Source organism: Aspergillus wentii (assembly GCF_001890725.1).
Source record: "Aspergillus wentii DTO 134E9 unplaced genomic scaffold ASPWEscaffold_10, whole genome shotgun sequence".
Classification (NCBI taxonomy): Eukaryota; Fungi; Ascomycota; class Eurotiomycetes; order Eurotiales; family Aspergillaceae; genus Aspergillus; species Aspergillus wentii.
In genome coordinates, this window is record NW_024467841.1 from 88,063 (window position 1) to 106,689 (window position 18,627).

General features: G+C 48.0%; 9 protein-coding genes and 1 non-coding gene across 10 annotated transcripts; 6 read left to right on the top strand and 4 right to left on the bottom strand.

Annotated features, from left to right (window-relative positions):
* Positions 1–55: 55 nt before the first annotated feature.
* ASPWEDRAFT_122282 (uncharacterized protein) lies at positions 56–1,847 on the top strand (the record flags this gene model as incomplete). Its single annotated transcript, XM_040829143.1, has 7 exons — positions 56–370; positions 429–737; positions 787–908; positions 964–1,105; positions 1,199–1,314; positions 1,370–1,646; positions 1,707–1,847. Coding segments are annotated over 7 exons (1,422 nt in total), but the record flags the coding sequence as incomplete, so codon positions are not given.
* Positions 1,848–2,802: 955 nt separating this feature from the next.
* ASPWEDRAFT_188135 (uncharacterized protein) lies at positions 2,803–3,782 on the top strand. The gene is made up of 4 exons (XM_040832206.1): positions 2,803–2,964; positions 3,030–3,137; positions 3,195–3,296; positions 3,345–3,782. The coding sequence occupies exons 1-4, from the start codon at positions 2,812–2,814 to the stop codon at positions 3,498–3,500; spliced, it is 519 nt and encodes a 172-aa protein (XP_040683366.1). The 5' UTR covers positions 2,803–2,811; the 3' UTR covers positions 3,501–3,782.
* Positions 3,783–4,479: 697 nt separating this feature from the next.
* Positions 4,480–5,973, top strand: ASPWEDRAFT_733247 (uncharacterized protein; the record flags this gene model as incomplete). Its single annotated transcript, XM_040839311.1, has 2 exons — positions 4,480–5,180; positions 5,269–5,973. 2 exons carry the CDS (start codon positions 4,480–4,482, stop codon positions 5,804–5,806), a joined length of 1,239 nt encoding a protein of 412 aa, XP_040683367.1. The 3' UTR covers positions 5,807–5,973.
* A 757-nt stretch (positions 5,974–6,730) lies between these two features.
* On the top strand, positions 6,731–9,257 carry ASPWEDRAFT_143579 (uncharacterized protein). Its single transcript, XM_040829444.1, has 3 exons — positions 6,731–6,901; positions 6,944–7,330; positions 7,375–9,257. Exons 1-3 carry the CDS (start codon positions 6,751–6,753, stop codon positions 9,189–9,191), a joined length of 2,355 nt encoding a protein of 784 aa, XP_040683368.1. The 5' UTR covers positions 6,731–6,750; the 3' UTR covers positions 9,192–9,257.
* Positions 9,219–10,469, bottom strand: ASPWEDRAFT_122299 (alkene reductase; the record flags this gene model as incomplete). The annotated part of the gene is made up of 3 exons (XM_040829145.1): positions 9,219–9,829; positions 9,876–10,206; positions 10,251–10,469. 3 exons carry the CDS (start codon positions 10,467–10,469, stop codon positions 9,219–9,221), a joined length of 1,161 nt encoding a protein of 386 aa, XP_040683369.1.
* On the bottom strand, positions 10,418–12,661 carry ASPWEDRAFT_143584 (uncharacterized protein). The gene is made up of 5 exons (XM_040829445.1): positions 12,585–12,661; positions 12,363–12,537; positions 11,957–12,320; positions 11,599–11,909; positions 10,418–11,555 (listed from the first exon to the last, which is right to left on the bottom strand). Exons 1-5 carry the CDS (start codon positions 12,590–12,592, stop codon positions 10,689–10,691), a joined length of 1,725 nt encoding a protein of 574 aa, XP_040683370.1. The 5' UTR covers positions 12,593–12,661; the 3' UTR covers positions 10,418–10,688.
* Positions 12,662–12,801: 140 nt separating this feature from the next.
* Positions 12,802–13,733, bottom strand: ASPWEDRAFT_32934 (uncharacterized protein; the record flags this gene model as incomplete). Its single annotated transcript, XM_040833725.1, has 5 exons — positions 12,802–12,960; positions 13,003–13,059; positions 13,102–13,462; positions 13,506–13,681; positions 13,725–13,733. The coding sequence occupies 5 exons, from the start codon at positions 13,731–13,733 to the stop codon at positions 12,802–12,804; spliced, it is 762 nt and encodes a 253-aa protein (XP_040683371.1).
* A 152-nt stretch (positions 13,734–13,885) lies between these two features.
* ASPWEDRAFT_55292 (uncharacterized protein) lies at positions 13,886–16,895 on the top strand (the record flags this gene model as incomplete). The annotated part of the gene is made up of 8 exons (XM_040838189.1): positions 13,886–13,942; positions 13,985–14,630; positions 14,673–14,811; positions 14,858–15,004; positions 15,048–15,375; positions 15,670–16,373; positions 16,420–16,645; positions 16,692–16,895. The coding sequence occupies 8 exons, from the start codon at positions 13,886–13,888 to the stop codon at positions 16,893–16,895; spliced, it is 2,451 nt and encodes an 816-aa protein (XP_040683372.1).
* On the bottom strand, positions 16,698–17,397 carry ASPWEDRAFT_46442 (uncharacterized protein; the record flags this gene model as incomplete). The annotated part of the gene is made up of 2 exons (XM_040836760.1): positions 16,698–17,239; positions 17,286–17,397. Coding segments are annotated over 2 exons (353 nt in total), but the record flags the coding sequence as incomplete, so codon positions are not given.
* A 1,120-nt stretch (positions 17,398–18,517) lies between these two features.
* Positions 18,518–18,589, top strand: ASPWEDRAFT_t215. The gene has a single exon. It is a non-coding gene; the product is annotated as a tRNA-Ala (tRNA).
* Positions 18,590–18,627: the final 38 nt, after the last annotated feature.

Consider the following 18,627-nt stretch of genomic DNA (forward strand, 5'->3'; position numbering starts at 1 on the left):
GCCGCTGTAGTAACCAAGCAGGTATTTAGAGCGGCCCAATACGCCATGGTTTTAAAAGAAAGTGTGGAGAGATGAAGCCGATGTGTGGCGTCTACCCTACTGGGACTTTGCTCGCAATGCAACCCGCTCTCCCGGGATTTCTGGCAACAGCGGCGATTCGGATGACGACAGGCTCCGACTGCCCATCCTGTGCATGATGCCGACTATCAGAACGATAGCGTACAAGAACGGTGATATTGATTACGAGACTGGGCCCAATCCCGTGTACAAATTCGAGACTCCACGGCTCATGGGCGACTTGCCGGAACCATACAAGATCATCGAGGAATACGTGGCGGCCTCCAAAGGTTATCCAGAATTTGCCTATCCTGTGAGTTCCTTTTCCGAGTTCATTCTCTGTAGAAACTAACCTGTCATGTTCAACCCAGTGGCACAAGTGCACTGCGACCACCAAATACGGAATTCTGGACGGATACCACGAGTCGGTCTGGTCCGACGGAGGCCAGAACTGGCTCCGGGCTAACTATGCCCTCAATGAGCATTCTTGGTATGACAATGACTGGATTGATCATCAGCGTCCTGTGCCTACGCTGCAGGACATGGTCTACCGGTTGTTCCAGTACGGTCTGGACAACTGGGGAGCGTTTGCGACCACTCGGTACGAAAAGGATAAGAAACCCCGCACAGAAAATCCGAAGAACGCCATGTCATTGGAATTCATCCATAACAATGTCCATGTAAGGATCGCTGAAAAAGAGTTTGTTGTTGTCATCTAACAGTGATCAGAACTGGGTGGGAGGAACACAATTCCTTCGTCCCGATGAAAACAACATCCACCTCTGGGGCGCGGGCCATATGAGCAGTGTCTTTATGGCGGCATTTGATCCCATCTTCTTCTTCTATCACTAGTAGGTCTCCTCCTCGAAGCATAGAAGGGATGGATAATAACAATCAATGTTGTAGTAACATCGACCGCTTGACTGCCATCTGGCAGGTTTTGAATCCTGACCTGTGGTTCGATGACGAATACAGTCAACCCACTAGGGAAAGCGAACTGGCCCCATTCCACATAGACGACCAGCATAAGCTCTACGAGTCAGACGATGTACAGTGCTGGCGAGGTCTGCACTATGCGTACGAGATTCTCCAGCGACCTAAGCCTAAGGAGGGAGAACCTTGGAGGGAAAGAGCTCGGGAGGATATCCTCAAAGACATTGCAGAACTCTACGGAGCACCGACAAAGGAACTGTACGGTCGTCTGCCCGAACCGGGTGGTTCACAGGAGGATTATGTTATCACTGTTATTTATGACAAGTAAGATTTTCGACATTCCCATCTCATGGATGCCTTAATCACTGACGAGGGAAAGATTCGCCTTGAACAGCTCATCCTACAAGGTGAATATCTTCCTAGGCGACCCGTCCAAGAAATCGTACACTGGACACAAGTCGGAGAACTTTGTCGCAAGTGTTTATAACTTCAGCGGTTCTCTTGCCTCGAGTGGCTGTAATAACTGTCATCAGCAGAAGGCAGATGGTGTCATGTGTATTGCACAAGTTCCGGCTACCGTGCCAGTTCGCCATTATGTTGATAAGAACAAGGTAGTACCGGAACCGGTGTACGTGGCATTGAACAGCTTGGGCAAGGTCAGTACACCCAGTGGTTCTTTTCTTCTTTCGTCCTGGCAACTAATAAAATCCATATAGCCGGTTCAAATGGAAGTGACGATTCAGCTTGACAGATCTGACAGGTCATACTTTAAGCACCTGATTGCGCCTGTTGCGGGTGATCCTTTGGAATATCAACCTGTCAAGGAAGGGAGACAGGCAGAAGGAATCTTTGAATAGTATGGGACCAAATCAAGTTTGGTCCGCTTCCAGTTGTCCTGTCGGGGTCATTATTTAGTATAGCAGCAAGAATATATTCATACGGTGCAATAGATTCGATATCAGAAGCCATTAGAACTGGTACCAGACGTAGAGGGCTCTATCTGGCTTCCTAGGCGCCATATGCATCAACTGAGTGTCAAAGGCAAACTCCCATTCCAGACTCGGTCCGATATACTGTCTGGACCCGTCAGAACAGGCGTAGGCAAGAGTAGAGTTTCGGCCCGCTGAGGTACCGCTGACTGAGCTTTAAGGTTCCGAGTGGGGGATAACGTGGAGATTATCCAATATCAAAACTTTCAGGCAGAGATTATATAGAAGATGGGGCATTCTATTAAGACCCCGAAGATCAAACCGGTTTGTCGTCAACGCCATCACGGGGGTGCAGCTTGATGAAGGACAGCGAGTAATGGCTCTATGTAATTCCTAGGCGATACTGAGCTGCCCTGTACTTGTTATTTCTGCTCTATATTTCAGCAGGTTGGTACAGTTGAAGGTCATGCTCGGCTATGGGACTCTATCAAAGGTTTTATCCGTATACGCGGTTCTTTTTCGTTCTCTTCGAGAAGGGGTTGGACAGTCTGTAGAGACATCATTAATAGTTACCTTTATTACTTGTACCGATCTCACCATCCAATGGCAAAAATGGCTCACATGGAGGGGCGGCTGACGTCAATCGCTGTTCAGCTCGGCTCAGCTCAGCTCTCACTTCTGGTGGATACCCAACGTTACTAGTATGGACAACTGTGGGGATTGGTGTGGATGGATAAATATCATTTGTAGATGGCTTCACATCATGTCTTGATCGGGAAGTGGTAGAAAGTTAGTCAACACCCCACCTGATGGTGGCTGGCCCTGCTGTGTGCATAAGTAGCGGTTCGTATCCTCTTCTGTCTTTCATCTTTCATTATTCCTTCCCAACACCATGTCTGACTCTGAAAGTGAGACGGATTATAGGTCGTCCGTTGAGCGTAACCTAGATGAGGTAATTGATACTGTTAAGTATCTCGCTGAGACCCTTGATTCGGATAATTATAAAGATGTCTATAACCCATATTCGAAACACTATAGAATTGATGTAAGATTACTTCATCAGGAGCCACCCCCAGCTCGATCAGACTATATTACTAACAATAAGATAAGGATTTGCGAATTCACCTTACCGAGAAACGGGACTATATCAAAGAGAAAGCTGATGAAACCAAGGGTAACATGGCTGCTGGCGAAGATGTGATTGAGAAAGTGGAGCAGGTGAATTAATTCTCCCTATCCTTGTCCTTGATATTTTCTACGACTGACTTCCCAAAGTTGATGGCACTGAATAAGAAAATAAGAGACCATGTCGAGGGCCGTCAGAGTTATCCAGGCAATATTAAAACCGCGATGAACGAAATCGGTCCAGAGCTTAAGGTATGTTGAACGAAACCCTTTATCTTCTCCTGGTCTGACATATTCCAGCGCTATACGATATTCTTGGAGGATGCTATATACCCACAGGGCTGGGATAAAAGCCCCTGGACGGACCGTATCGTGGCCGCCTTCAACAATTATGCTCCGGACGATTTAAAATTCAAGAATGATGGAACAGAGTTTATCTCTGATAATTATAAATGATTGACAGGAAGATATATTTTGGGGTTGTGATCTCTCGGTTCATTTGCAAAGATTTATATCCTGTAAACTCTGCCTTCCTGTATCAGAGCTCTTGGCTGAGGCTTAGTTCTCACTGTGCCTGCTAATTTCAGATAGCTGGTTTCATAACATTCCTGAAATCCAAGGTGCGATCTCAACAGCATGTTATATTTCAGTGTAAGATGACAAGTAGCCCCAAGATCCACCCTAGATTTACAGTCATGTTGTGTTATCTTCCCAAAGCAGGAATTGATTCATTACAAGGTCTGGTGATATTTACTAGATATCATTCAGCTGTCTCGATTGACAATACATTCCGTCCAAATCGCACTCTGTTCTGGCGCTTCAATACCAACGCCGTTCAAGCAAGGGGGTGAGCATGCAGCTTTAGGCTATTATATTCTGCCTCGAGATCTCTACTGCCTGTCTTGTTGTTGCCTATTGATTACCGAGTAGGGATATCTCCAAGAAATATAAAGATCCATTCATCCTAGTCTGATATCTACCATAATCCGCATAGAGTTATATACTAATAAGAATCAGATACTCCATATAACGATGACACAGTTAGCCGGCGGCCGCAAACGGGACATCACCCCAGTATCGCGGGAGACTATCGCGCCCGTGAGCGACTATGCCTTTGATGCGAACCGTGAACACGCGGATATATACACTGCGCCGCTGTATAGTGAGTAACTTCGAGTAGTTCTGGGCAAAAAGTAAGAGCAAATGAAGGTACTTAGAAGTGCAAACCGCCTCGTGGATAAAGTCGCCGCCTATGTAGTAATAAAATCCAAATCCTTTCCACAACACAAGTGTTATATACTGAGGCTTCGAAAAGAACCTATGTCTCTATCTTTGCATCGAAATCACTCTCCAGTAACCGCATTCCGTCCAAAATCCTGCCCAGAGCCTCGGCAGGCGGTACCGTCCCCGCCGGGCCAGCAGCGACATCTTTTCAATGATCAGTCACATGGAACCGCATGCCGCAACTGCTTTTGAGAGCCGATGCGTGGACTTTGGTCTAAGTGAGCTCGGAGACTCTTCCTTCAATGAGGAGCAAGAACGGGGGCTTTCGCCTGAGCTCGAACAAGAGCGGCAAGTCATGAGACCGCTTCAGGCTGAGCCAGCAGAACATCAGATACACCCGGGCCTGGAGGAGTTCATCCTCAACGGAGTGTATCCAAAAGATTCATTCCAGCCGGCTTTCATGTCCCTCGCAACCACGTCAGCAGCGCAATATCTGGATGTGTCTGAGTTCCCGAGGAACATCGTCGTTACACGCGACTTTGTCAATACTGTCAGCAAAGTGTTGGGTCACGTCGACTTTTCGGACCCTTTCCAGAAACCCGTTCAGTGGATTCTGTCCGTCCAAAGAAACCCCAGTATACTCATCATTGTTAGCCCTTACGACGTTCAACAACTACTCACGGCCATTGAGCAGTCTGAGCATATTATACTGCATCTCTTCTCTCCACGAATCAACGTAGGATACAAGTCGCTTGACAGTCTCGACTTGTACAATATATCGGGAATCAGTATATGCCGAAAGGTTCCGAGGCACATCGCCAGTCTCCTGTGTCAGTTCTCCGGTCAGCTACACTTCCCATCATTTGAGGACTATGCATCTGTGCGACTCAATCGGTCTCGCTTGGAAGCCTGGTAACAACCAAGTTATGATCGGCGTTGCGGCTCTTCGCAGTCTGATCTGGCTGTTACTTCTGCAGCAACCACACTTGATTTCACATAGTCAGAAAGAGTATTATCATTCGGCAAACAGACTACTTAGCGACAAGAATGCGTTCACAACTTTGCGTGGCATGTTCAGAAAGATCCTGGACGATAGGACCCTGGGACGAGCCATCGTCGTTATTGATGCCATGGATGAATGCGAGGAAACAAGCAGAGAACTACTGGTTAGCTTCATCGACGAGGCGTCTTCTGCAGAGGAGCTATCCAATATAAAGTGGCACATCTCGAGTCGGCCACTGTCTGAAATGTCAGGAAGTGTGCAAGACATCACTTCGTCAACACACAGTCTTCTCAAGCTTGATGGACACGATATGTCGCCCTCTATCAACAGATATATCGATTTAAAGATGGTTCAGCTTAGACAGAAGGCCCATAAGAAGAGCCGCGTTGATGAAATAGCAGATAAGTTGAGAGCCCAAGCAAGCAACACTTATGTCTGGGTGGCATTGGTCTGCAAAGAACTCCTCCATGCACATGAGTTTACCTGGACTGAGATTGTCAAAAAAAGTCCCAAAGGATTTGGAAGCATTCTATGAATATCTGCTCGATAGATTGGCCAATCTAGACTCAGAAACCATGTCATCGTGTTGCAAAAAAGTTCTAACTGCTGCTATGCTTGCACAGGGTCCCCTGGCTTTGTCTGAGATTGAAATTCTCGCAGAGCTCCTAGAGGGCGAGGATGTAGCAGAAGCTGTGGTCCTGGAATGCTGGTCGTTTCTGACTATTCGAAGTAGTACTTTCTATCTAATCTATCAGTCGGCGCAAGATTATCTGCACAAGAACTATCGACGACTCTATAACCTCTGACCATGCTTCATCGCGAAATGTATCAAAGGTCTCTCAATGGTTTGAGGAATGGCCTGAAGGAAAACATATACGACTTGCCTCATGGAATTACATCAGAGGAGGTTCAAATACCCAATCCAGACCCTTTATGCCCACTTCGATACGCATGCCGCTATTGGGTCTATCATCTAGAGCAAAGCGAGTTCACGTCCACAGATATACAGGATATCTTTTTGTTCTTTGACAAACACTTTATCCACTGGCTCGAGGCAATGCGTCTACTTGGAAGCTTTCCAGACACTGTGAGGCTTGTTGATCGGTTGAACTCCTTTTCTGAGGTAGGTCAGTTGGGCGGCAGAGTTCTTCACCAATGGAGTTCGAGTATGGGATACGGAAACAGGGCAACTTGAACAAGTTCATGCTCAGGATAGTGGGGTCTCCATGTCAAATGTGTTCCAGGATGTGATATCCAGTTTCGACACTCAAACTCCCCAGAGTTCTGGCATCTCCGTTGAAAGAGAATGGGTCATCATTGGCCAAAAGAAGAGATGATATGTTGATAAAGCCCCGGAAAGATAAGGCTTCTCCAACTTCTCCAAAGATAAGATCCCTGTCATTCATTTATAATCCATTGATATCCATTCATATCTCCATTCCTCCGCATTTCCATCTTCTATTCTCTATCTATCTCATCATGAAATCCCACGTCTGCACCTGGCCCAACTGCCGCAAAAGCTTCACGCGCGCTGAGCATCTGCGCCGCCATGCCCTCAACCACCAACAGTCGCGCAGTGGCTATACGTGCGATCGCTGTTCGGTCCATTTTCTTCGTCCTGATTTACTCAGTAAGCATTATCCCATCTTCAGACGTCTATTCTAACGACCAGCCCGACATATGATGCGCCACGCCAAACGCGACGAAGAAGCCGGTGGACCTGGACTGGGAGTATTAGAGACTCGCAAGCGAACACGACGAGCTGATGATGGATCAATCATCACACGCCCGCATCAGAATCAGTCCAGAGCGAGGTCTACTGTCTCTCTGTCGGCTTCAGAACAGCTCGATGATGACCAACCTCACGGTGCCCCGATCTCTCCGCCTGGATCGGGGATGGATCATTCGGCTCTGTCTATCGATGAGAATGATCCTCTACTGGCTCCGATGATGCCCAATAATCCTTTTGAGCCATATGTTGAGCCGATTCCGGGTCAGTTTGATGCTGCCGATGGGTCGTGGGGATCGATGGATACAGACATTTTCAACATGGATACTGGTGAGTCTACAACAATGATAATGATACTGATGCTAATTGTATAGCAACCGATTTCAACCTCCCCTTTGCTGCCACGCACAACTACAACTGGCTGTTTGATGTCGCTTCTCTTGACGATGCCTTTCATTCTCTCGATCTCCCACTTGGACTGGACATGATTCCTTCTGCCGATCCCATCGATCAGACCCTGATCCCTGAATATTCAGATGGCTCGTCTGTTCTCCTCCATGCTGCTTCCTTTGTAGAACGCAGCACCCGACCAGAGTTATCGCCAGATATCCTTGGAATGGACTGGATGTCTGGGTCGCCCATTGTCGACAGCGGTTCGCAGCCTCATCTCCCTCGACTGTCTGAAAATGCGCGACAGGGCATTCTATCGCTGGTTGCAAAATCCCCTCCTGTTGGCATCGATGGCCAACCAACTGGTCTCGATTCGCCGTTGCTCACACTGCCTGCTCTGCAGAGCTACTGCGATCTCTTCTTTACACGATTCAACCTGGTATATCCCCTCATCCACCAGCCAACCTTCGATCCTGAAACCATCGATCCAGTCTTCCTGGCAGCCATCCTCTCCATGGGCGCGACATACAGCACCCGTGAAGCCCATCAACTGGCAGTTGGCATCCACGACTCTCTTCGCACCCAGCTTTTCTGTCTTTCTGAATTCTCCCCTCAGCCTGATCTCTGGGTGCTGCAGGCAATGCTTCTAATCGACTGTTTCGGGAAGATGCGCGCTGGTCCGAAACAGCGAGAAATGGCCCAGTTATTCCACTGCGTGCTGATCAAACTCATCCGTCGCAGTAACTGCTGCATCATCCGTGGTCCATCGCGGGTGTCAGACTCAGATCAAGCATGGCGAGAGGCTATGGATGCAGAACAGCGAAAGCGTGTGGCGATGCATTGCTTCATGTGGGATACGCAGCATGCTGTCTTATTCTCGCAGTCACTCTGCATGTCTGGATTTGAGATTCGCTCTTCTCTACCCTGCAGTGCTGCTGTCTGGGAAGCATCAACAGTTACAGAATGGGCTCGTCATGCTGCGAATGAACCCGATCATTCTTTTCTGTCTGTTCTCAAAGGATACATCACGCCTGGTGCTGTCACCAGACCTCGCGATCTGAATGCTTTTGCTCGTATCGTGATTCTACACGGCCTTATGTCTGTCTCTGCGGATCTGAAAAGACGCGATCAAACAACTCTACGGTCGGAAACACCAGAAAAAGTGGGAGCATGGACTCCTCGAATGGGCCGATCGTACGATCTATGGAAAGTCGATTTCGACGCTGACTGTCTGGCGATGAAGCTAGGACAGACGGCAGACCCACGACGATTCACAGGGATGAAAACAGCCGGCCATGCGTTGTATCGCGGTGCCTGTCTGGCGTTGAATGTGGAAGTGCTCGATTTGCAGATTGTCGCTGGGGCATCGCAGATTCTCGGACGGACTGTCACGATGAGTGATCAGGAGCGATCACGACAGAATCTTCCTCGATGGCTTCACGGCGAGTCTGGGGCGACATTGGCAGCAGTGAAACATGCATCGAGTCTACTTCAAGATGCCGTGTTGAGTTTGCATGACTGGGAACAGACTGATGCATTCCACTTTCCCTGGTGTTTGTATCTAGCCACCCTGACCTGCTGGGCATTCCACCAAGGACCAGACAGCCACGATCGCATCACGACTGATCTCTCATCGCTGATTGTCGCCATGACCAGCTGCCCAAGCACAACCGAACTGGCCGCGTTGAGGGGAAGATACGATCCCAAACCACTGGTGATGGTGATGGCGCAGCAACTCGCCACAGTGCGATGGGCAGTCGTTCACGACGCCATGAAAGTGTTATTGAATTTGTCAAAATAGTTGATTGAATATTTGCAATGTATCTATCTATTTGTAAAATGGATAATCCACATATCCCTTCTCGGGCGGGTCAGCGCCGTAAAAGGTCGTCCGGTCGTACGGAGTCAACGACAATCCTTCTCTCAATCTATACGGCAGATCAGGGTTGGAGATAAAGTATCGTCCAAAGACAACCGCATCAGCGCCGTCTTTCATCACCTTGGCTCCTGCATTCTCAGGGTTGAAGTTTCCTGCGGCCAGGAAGGCGATGCCGCTCTTCTTCAAGGTCGGTCTGAAGACGTCCAGCGATGGCTTCACTGTCGATCCATCCAGCGAGTCCATCTTTGCGCTTTCATCCAGGATCTCGTCGAATCTGGGCTCGATCATGTGCACATATGCCGGTCGGGATTTTTCTGGTAGTCCAGCGATCAACGAGCTCAGAACGAGCCAGTTTGCATTCGGGCTCGAGTCGCGCGTATCCTGGAAGTAGTTGTATGGGGAGAGTCGGATTCCCACGCGATCTGCGCCGATAACAGCACTGACAGCTTGGATGACTTCGAGGATAATTCGAGAGCGCTTCTCGATCGAGCCGCCGTATTCATCGGTGCGGTTGTTGACGTTATCGTGGAGGAATTGGTCGAGGAGATATCCATTTGCACCTGAATGTCTTAGTATCGATAGAATGTTGTATAGGTAAGTACTCACCATGAATCTCAACACCATCAAACCCAGCCTCTCTAGCCCGCAGAGCAGCGGCTGCGTATTCCTTCACAGTCTCCTGGATATCCTCAATCGTCATGGCCTTGGGAGGAGAAGCAGCATACTCCGTTCCATCCAGCGCACTACCAGAAATGGGGATATCACTCGCACTGACAGACTGCTTTCCATCAATGAACGAAGGAACGGTGGCACGCCCAACATGCCAGAGCTGGCAAAACATAAACGCTCCTTTGGCGTGAATAGCATCGGTGACCTTTTTCCAGCCGGCTATCTGCGAGGGCGTGAAGATTCCAGGGACGCCTGGATAACCAGCAGCCTGGGAAGTCAGTATAGAGTATAGAAGTATGAATGGGAACATACATATCGACTGATGGGAGTGGCTTCGGTAAGCATCAAACTACCCGCAGAAGCACGCTGGGAGTAATATTCAACATTGAGGTCGTTGGGAACAAAGACGCCATCGGATTCTTTGGTTGCTCTCATACGAGTGCAAGGAGCTTGGATGACACGATGCTGGAGAGTCAACGCCCCGAGGCGAAGAGGTTCGAAGAGGGGAGCAGAGGGAGAGAGAGAACCCATTTTGATATTGGTGATTGATTTTGGAATGATTGATGATGAGAGGAATAGAAGAAGAATGAAGGTATATATAAGAGAGGGGACACGATCGATGGTCCCCCACTTTTGAGTGATAAACACCCCACTTGACGCTATACAGAGAGTCCATGTATCCCACTGCTGTCTATCTACCTCTACATATCTTAGATATTATCACGTAGAGTAAACAGTGCATAGTTTATCCTAATTCAAGAAAATAAAATACTCCTCCACCCACTCTCCGGCCTTCTCTCCATCGTCCATCCCCCATTCTCCCTTGGCTCCAATGTAACCATCCGGTCGAACAATCACCACTCCTGCTTCGGGTGATCCCATCCACTTTTCCGTACAGCTAGGAGTGTCCAGGTTGTCGAGATAAACAGTCCAGCGACTCTTCTGCAGCATTTCTGGCAGATCAGCCAGTTCAAATTCTGCCTTTTCAGATTGAGTCACCAATGCGTAGGTAAACACATTCGAAACAGCTGTGTATCTCTGAGGCTGCACAAAGTCGTCTGATTTATTCAATCCTCGAGGTTTCTGGCGATAGGATTGATCAGCCCGAGATGAAAGCTTTGCAAGAGAACCAGTGCTCAATTTGTTGCAGAGTGTGTTCAAGAATGGCATCATCTGGTGTACATCCGGAACAAACAGATAGACTTGGAATTGACTCAACAATGGAATCCCCAATTGAATATCCACCGGATTCGCATCGATATAACGAGTCACTCGGGCTGGGAGCTGCAAAGCTCCTGGCTGAAGACGACTTTTAGATGTATTGTTATAAGTCAGAATGCCAGATGAATACTCTGCTCCAACGCCAGAAATAAAGCGGATGTTATCGTTGAAGTTCTTTGCCAGAGCTGCTTCACCTTGTGAGAATGCCTCACAATGTTCAGCATCAAAGTTGATCAGATCGTTGGCAATCTTGCGTCGCTCTTCTTCATAAGTCGACAACAAAGACGGTTTAGCAAGACCTCGAATGACCAGATTCAACTTCCAGGCGAGATTGAAGCTATCGTGCATGCTGGTATTAGCCCCTTGAGCTGCCAGAGCGGAATGACAGTGGCCGGCCTGATAATTAGCTTCATTCAATAACAAGATAGAAGAGACATACATCACCAGCAATAAAGATCTGCCGGTCAGCATTCATAAAACGCTTCGCCACTCGCTGTCCAACCACATAGTTGCCAAACCATTCAATCGACTTCCACTCCAGCTTGAATGGATGCATCGCTGCTTTGGCTCGCTGCATTACATATTCGGGCGTTGCTTTGGATTTATCCACGCGTTCTCCGTCTGTCGAGCTCAATTCGATATACAGTCGGGTCATGTTGCGTTCGCGAGGAATCCAGAGAATAGAACCGGCATCGTGAGATCGCACGGCGACTTTGCTCCAGAGATCGGGGAAGTCGGTGTCGATGATTCCTATATTGTCGGTACTGTTTTATCTAGAAATGTAAAGATGAGCTTACCGTCCAATACTCCCCACGATGCATTGGTGATTTCTCCCTCCAGTTGAGCATCGGGGATGAATGTGCGCACTTTGGATCGAGCACCATCGCAGCCCACCAGATAATCTGCTTGGATTGTCTTGATATTCTTGTTGGGTAAATCCTCATATGAGATGTTTAACTTGCCATTTGAAACCCGCGAACAGGAAACAAACGGACTGTTTCTCTTGACTGAAACACCCCTCGACTCGATATCATCAATGAGAATATCCTCAATCATGCCCTGATGCGCCAGAAGAATATACGGATCGGATGCACCGACGAGATGGTCAGGATAGTGGATTTGGCGACCGGTTCGACGGAGGGGATTTTCTGCGGTGGATTTCTAAACAGTCAGCGGAGTTGTATAGATCGGTTGTTGCCATACCCAGAATGCAATGTCGTAAACACGGGCGGCGTTTTTCAGCAACGGATCAGCAAGCCTCAATTGTTTGAATGTCTCGATCGTCTTGGGCTGCATTCCATCTGCTTTGCCTGTTGATGTTCTGTCTGGTCTGTCGTCGAGAAGGACGACATCAACACCGAAGCGGATGAGGTTGCATCTTCACAGATTAGTATCAGTATACACTGTCCAAAAAGTAGAACATACGCCAGCATCAATCCAGACGGCCCTGCACCGACGACAACCACCGTCGTGGCGTCCGCCGGGCCATCCGCGTATCCTTCGTTATCCGCACTGGGAGCCATGATGATGATGATGATGATTTGTGCGGAGAAACAATGCGGAGAAAGAATTCTTTATTTATGACTGATTTCCCCTCATCCCCCACTCTTGCTATCTATTGATATAATCTATGACTGCAATATCACCATCGAGTAACCCCCCCATCCACGACGATATCCTGCCCCGTCATGTATTTGCTGGCATCGCTGGCCAGAAACACACACGCCCCCATCATGTCCTCCGGTTCGGCCACTTGTCCGTTCATCGATTCCGACTTCCACGTTTCCAGAAGATGCGAGAACTGATTATTAGCTATCATCTTAGAAGTAATTGATAAACATACTGAAGCAGTCATTTCGGTTCGCACATAGCCCGGCGAGATGGTATTAACTCGAATGCCCTATACTGTCAGCGTATATCTTCACATTCAAAGAAAACTCACATATTCAGCCAATTCTTTTGCAACGGCAGGACACATGGACTTCACAGCTCCTTTGGAACCACAATAGGCACTGCACAGCTGGCTGCGCACGGCAATGTGGCTCGACACGCTGCCCACCAGCACAATGCTGCCGTGCTTCGTGCCGTTCGCAATCATCTGCCTGGCTGCCAGTTGGGCCGTAAAAAAGAGTCCCATCACATTGACGGCCAGTAAATCACGGTGATCTTTGTATGTAAACTCGAGAAAGGGAAGATGGCGATTTATTCCCGCACAGGTAACGCAGATGTCGAGGGCGTTGTCAAAGTCTTTTTGGAATTGAAGGAAGCCGTTTTCGAGTGATTCTTGAGACGAGACATCGACTCTTTCTGATCAGTATTTATTCGCAATATAAACCAGATACTCACTTGTAATAAGCTGTCCGCACATTGTATTCTTTCTCGATCGCATCGAACCCCTCACTTCTTTCGATCACGTCGAAGATCGCCACATTCGCTCCAGCTTCTGCCAGGCCACGAGCAAATCCCAATCCGCATCCTCGAGACCCGCCAGTGACCAGCGCAGTACGACCTGCGAGAGAAAACTAAAGGGTTAGTATAGCATTGGTAGGCAGTAGTGAGACTTACTCTAGACATGATGATGGTGTTGTGGTGGTCACTGTACAATGGGATGTAGATATACCCACGATAAGACGTAATGCTAACCCCCATTCTTGACGCATTTATCGCATCGCATCCAGATAAATTGACCAGAATCACTCTCCATCTATACATCGCAAACCTTCATCATGGCTCCTATTACTATCAAGCAACAAGAATTACGCGAGGATTCATGCAAACTACAGGTTGGTGATACCATCTAATCTAGTACATCTCTAACAAGATAGATCCTCATCGTCGGCGCTGGTCTGGCTGGCCTCGGAACCGCCATCAGCTGCGCTCTCGCCGGCCACAATATCCATGTCCTCGAAGCCGCACACGAAATCAAAGAAGTCGGCGCAGGCATCCAAGTGCTCCCGAATAGTTCACGAGTTCTCCAACAGTGGGGTCTGGAGGGGGCATTGACTCCATTCATGACATACCCCCGCGTGTGCAATTTCATCGGATGGAAGGGCAACTACATTTCCCATTTGGATTTTCACGAATCCGAAAAACAATATCCAGGAACCTGGTATCGCGATTTCCATCGGGCGGATCTGCAGCAATGTCTGGTTAACAGGGCGGTTGAGTTGGGAGTGCAGATTACTTGCAATGCGCGGATTGCAGATGTACAAGTCAGTCAGGATGCAGCAACGGCAACAGCCATCGCAGGAGACGGCAGACAGTGGACAGGCGATCTGGTCATCGGAGCAGATGGAGTATTTGGGAAACTGACGGAATCGCTGCTGGGACGAAGTGATCCTCCAATCAAGACAGGCGATCTGGCATATCGACTGCTGCTGTCGACAGAGGAGATGCTCAAGGATCCGGAATTGGCGCCGTTGGTGACGGATCCGCAGGTGAATTACTGGTTGGGGCCAGATGCTCATGCTGGTATGTTGCTCTGTTCTATACGGAATCATTCTGACAAGACAGTCAACTATGTTCTCCGTGGAGGCAAACTGTTCAACATGGTGCTTCTCGTGCCAGACGATATCCCAGAGGAATCTCTGGCATCGACCATTGAAGGAAATGTCGAGGAAATGTGTGCTTTATTCGACGGTTGGGATCCAAGGTATGTCTCTATACTAAGTATACTATAGTTCATTCTAACTGAATAGAATTGAAAAACTCTTGAAGCTCTGCCAATCCGTCCATAAATGGCGGTTATGCATTCGATTTGGCGACTACAACTGGACGCATCCTTCTGGAGCATGGGTGATGCTGGGCGATGCTGTCCATGCCACTCTTCCCTATCTTGCATCTGGGTATGTCATCTTCTTTCTCTTGTCGATATATCTAACAGATCAGTGCTGGTATGGCTTTCGAAGACGGCGCTGTCCTAGGCGAATGTCTCGCTCGTCTTCCCAATAGCAGGAATATCTCCAAAACATCACCAGAGTTCCTCGACAGCAAACGACATGCTCTATCTGTCTTTGAAGAATGTCGCAAACAACGCACGAAAATGCTGGTGGAAAGAGGCAATCTCCAACAATATCTCTATCATCTCCACGATGGACCAGAGCAGGAAGAGCGAGATCGCAAGATGCAGATGGTGCCCACTCCAGAAGGAGAGGCATTGGCCTGGAGAGATCCTGGATTGGCGCCCAAATTGCTGGGATATGACCACATCGCCCATGTCGATGAAAACTGGGGTGGTGAAGTGGAGATGGTGTCTCGGTTGTAGTCGATCCTATCAGTATAGATAACTGTGTCGGATATAGTCCGCTTATCTGCCCCTCCCCCACTCCCCCATTCTTGATCACTGCCTATTCTATATAACCTCAATCAATTCATTCCTTCATATTCACCATTAATTGATTATATCAATTGTATCAACATCATGTGGCGCTTCCTCGGTCTCTCCTCTGACAAACCCTCTCCTCCTCGCAACTTGCCGGCATCATGGTATCGCTCCCCCGAAATGTACCAGCTGGAACGTCGTGCCATCTTCTCCAAGCGATGGATCCTCCTCACTCACTCTCTCCGCTTCACAAAACCAGGCGACTATCTCTCCTTCACCGTCGCCAATATCTCCTTCTTCCTCGTCCGTGATCGCGACGGCAACATCAACGCCTTCCACAACGTCTGTCGACACCGCGCATACCCCGTCGTTCAGTCTCGCGAAGGAACAGCCTCAATCCTCAGCTGCAAATACCATGGCTGGTCGTACGGCTTCAAAGGCAATCTGTCCAAAGCACCGCGCTTCGAAACAGTGCCCGACTTTGACAAATCCCAACACAGCCTCCTCCCTATCCACGTACACATCGACAAAGCCGGCTTCGTCTGGGTAAATCTCCAAGCTGGCGAGCCAGATGTCAAGTGGGATGATGACTTTTATGGTGTGGACGAAAAGCCACGCATGCAAGAGTTTGATTTTGCCGAGGAATTCACCTATGACCATTACTGGGAGATGGACGTCAATGCGAACTGGAAAGGGCTGGTGGATAATTACAACGAGTGCTACCATTGTCCGACTTCGCATCCTCTCATTGCGGGTGTCTCTGATCTGACTCGATATCGCGTTGACCCGAAAGACGGACACATGGAGCATCACATTTTCAATAAAGCGCAGAGTGATCAGCAGTTTCGGCGGGTGATTACTTTCTTCTACCCAACTACATCGGTGACAGTCACGTATGTATTATTCTTTTTATGATGGAGTTATTGCTAATAAGTGCAGGGATAACTTCTTCTACATCCAACGCATGATCCCCGTCACGGCAACCACCAGCAAGATTGAAAATGAAGTCTTTCGACACAAGAATGCCACTGATGAGGAATTTGCCAATATCAACGCTTTCTACCATCAGGTTTTAGAAGAAGATAGGGATCTCTGCGAAGGATCTCAGGAAAATCTGGGGACTGGTATCTTTGTCAATGGCGAACTTCATCCCAGCAAAGAAAGCGTAAGTCTCCATGCCGGTTATATAGATCTTGAATTGACCATTTCAGGGCCCTATTCATTTCCAAAATACCGTCCGCAGTCAGGTTATGGAACACAGGAAGAAAGAAGAGAAACAAGGAGGACGAGAAATCTGGCCTATTATTCCCAAAGTGGTTGGAGAAATGGCGACAAGTAAACTAAGCGAAGAGGAACAGTTTTGTTCGAAACTTGAAGCTGCCAGTTGTATGGCACGACCAGAATTAGCATGGTAGGTATCAGATAGCTACGAGGTCATGTAATCTCAATAGTATAACTCGATTCCTGACATCTCTCACTACTTCTTTACACATCAATGACTTCATAATAACAGATCAACTAAGCACAGTTCCATCCCTGGGCAATCTTGACACCACCAGAGCAAGAGATGGTCTTCGCATCATACTTGCAGTTGCTGTTGAATTGGCCATTGCGGAACAGGGTCAGACCATTTCCACCGCATCCCTCGAAGCGGAAGGGCCCGTTGTTGCCGTCAACGTAGAAGTCTCTGCCGCAGGGGTTGCTGTCGCTGTTGACAATGGTGCTGAATCCACTGCAGATGTCGGGGGTTCCGTTGGTCCTATCCACGTTAGATATCACATTAATGGGCTGTTGGATGGTCATACCAGGCAACCTGAGACTTGCTGCCGTCGACACCGGTGCGGAGACCGAGATAGACGGTTGCGTTGGCAGTAGCAGCGAAGAAGGCCGCGATGGTGATGATGGAGAATTGCATTTCTAAGAGTGTCAGTTTGATCGTGTAGTTGGAGAGAAGACATACTGTCTGATGTCTGAAGGCTGGAGCTAATTGAAAGGGGATGAGTTGAACGAAGATTGAACTGTTGATCTGTTCGATGTGCTGCTTGATGATGGATAATTCTCTGGGAAGATAGTCCTTTATATACCTTTCCTCTCCATACAATATCGAATCACTCTCAATAATATCCATCGGGAGCCGCAACTGTCCTCGGCTCAGTCTGCATCTTCACGGATTCTATCACTATTCTTGACGAAATAGGAAAATGATCTATTCGATATTCGATTGTACACCCGGCGAGCCCGAAGTTCACGAGAGGCGGCTTACCTGCATGGTCTGGTTACATTGAGGCTGAGAAACAGTCTCGCTTCGGATTTATTGCTTGATTGTGAGATCTACACAGGACTTTATAAGCATGATGTATAGGAGAGTAACTGAATAATTCTATATACTCTACATTTAGTAATAACATATATGATCACAGTAAACTCTCCCATCGATCCCATAACTCTACATCGGATGCCATACAGAATCCGGGGTACAGAAAAGCAAACCTAAGCTTAATCGCTGACATTTGCAATTCTGGATCGCCAAAGCCAGGCACGAACCTGCAGGAAACTAAAGCCAATTCCGGCTGAATACGAGCTGAAGAGCCATCACAGTTGATAGTCTTAGGCACAGGATGTCATCCGTCACAAATAGCCAGGCCGATTGGGAATTATGCAGGGCTCACTATGGACCACGAGAACTATAGATAGCCTAGTATATATGCAAGAGGTCACTTGATAAAGTAAGTCTCAATTTTGGGGTTTGTGATTTTCAAGGATTATGCTGTGATGTTGTGGATATATATTATGGAAGACTTGGCTGGAATGCGAAAGATTAGTAGTATTAAGAAGCCTTTTCCAGATTATTAATAACACGCATTTATTAAGCATTCAGTGGGCTGAAACCTGTAAGCAATGTTCATTTCTGTGCCTGTTTGTGGACAAAAAGGGAATATGGATCCATTGCAGCCTGCATTTGAGAGCATTCAAGCCGAGCCAGCCAATATATAATCTAAGCTGTATACCACTAAAGTAAGCTGAGTGACAACAAGTTGGGCTTGTGGTTTAGTGGTATAATACTCCCTTAGCATGGGAGTGGTCCGGGGTTCGATTCCCCGCGAGTCCATTTTTTTGTTTTCTTTTTTTGTTTTCTATTTTTGTTGT

Bases quoted from the DNA above. Each gene is read 5' to 3' on its own strand.
- ASPWEDRAFT_188135 (XM_040832206.1), top strand. From the start codon at position 2,812: ATGTCTGACTCTGAAAGTGAGACGGATTATAGGTCGTCCGTTGAGCGT. The intron at 3,138-3,194 runs GTGAATTAATTC...GACTTCCCAAAG, and splicing joins TGATTGAGAAAGTGGAGCAG to TTGATGGCACTGAATAAGAA. The intron at 3,297-3,344 runs GTATGTTGAACG...GACATATTCCAG, and splicing joins AAATCGGTCCAGAGCTTAAG to CGCTATACGATATTCTTGGA.
- ASPWEDRAFT_143579 (XM_040829444.1), top strand. From the start codon at position 6,751: ATGAAATCCCACGTCTGCACCTGGCCCAACTGCCGCAAAAGCTTCACG. The intron at 6,902-6,943 runs GTAAGCATTATC...TCTAACGACCAG, and splicing joins TCTTCGTCCTGATTTACTCA to CCCGACATATGATGCGCCAC. The intron at 7,331-7,374 runs GTGAGTCTACAA...CTAATTGTATAG, and splicing joins CATTTTCAACATGGATACTG to CAACCGATTTCAACCTCCCC.
- ASPWEDRAFT_143584 (XM_040829445.1), bottom strand. The intron at 11,910-11,956 runs GTAAGCTCATCT...CCGACAATATAG, and splicing joins ATCGTGGGGAGTATTGGACG to GAATCATCGACACCGACTTC. The intron at 11,556-11,598 runs GTATGTCTCTTC...GCTAATTATCAG, and splicing joins AGATCTTTATTGCTGGTGAT to GCCGGCCACTGTCATTCCGC.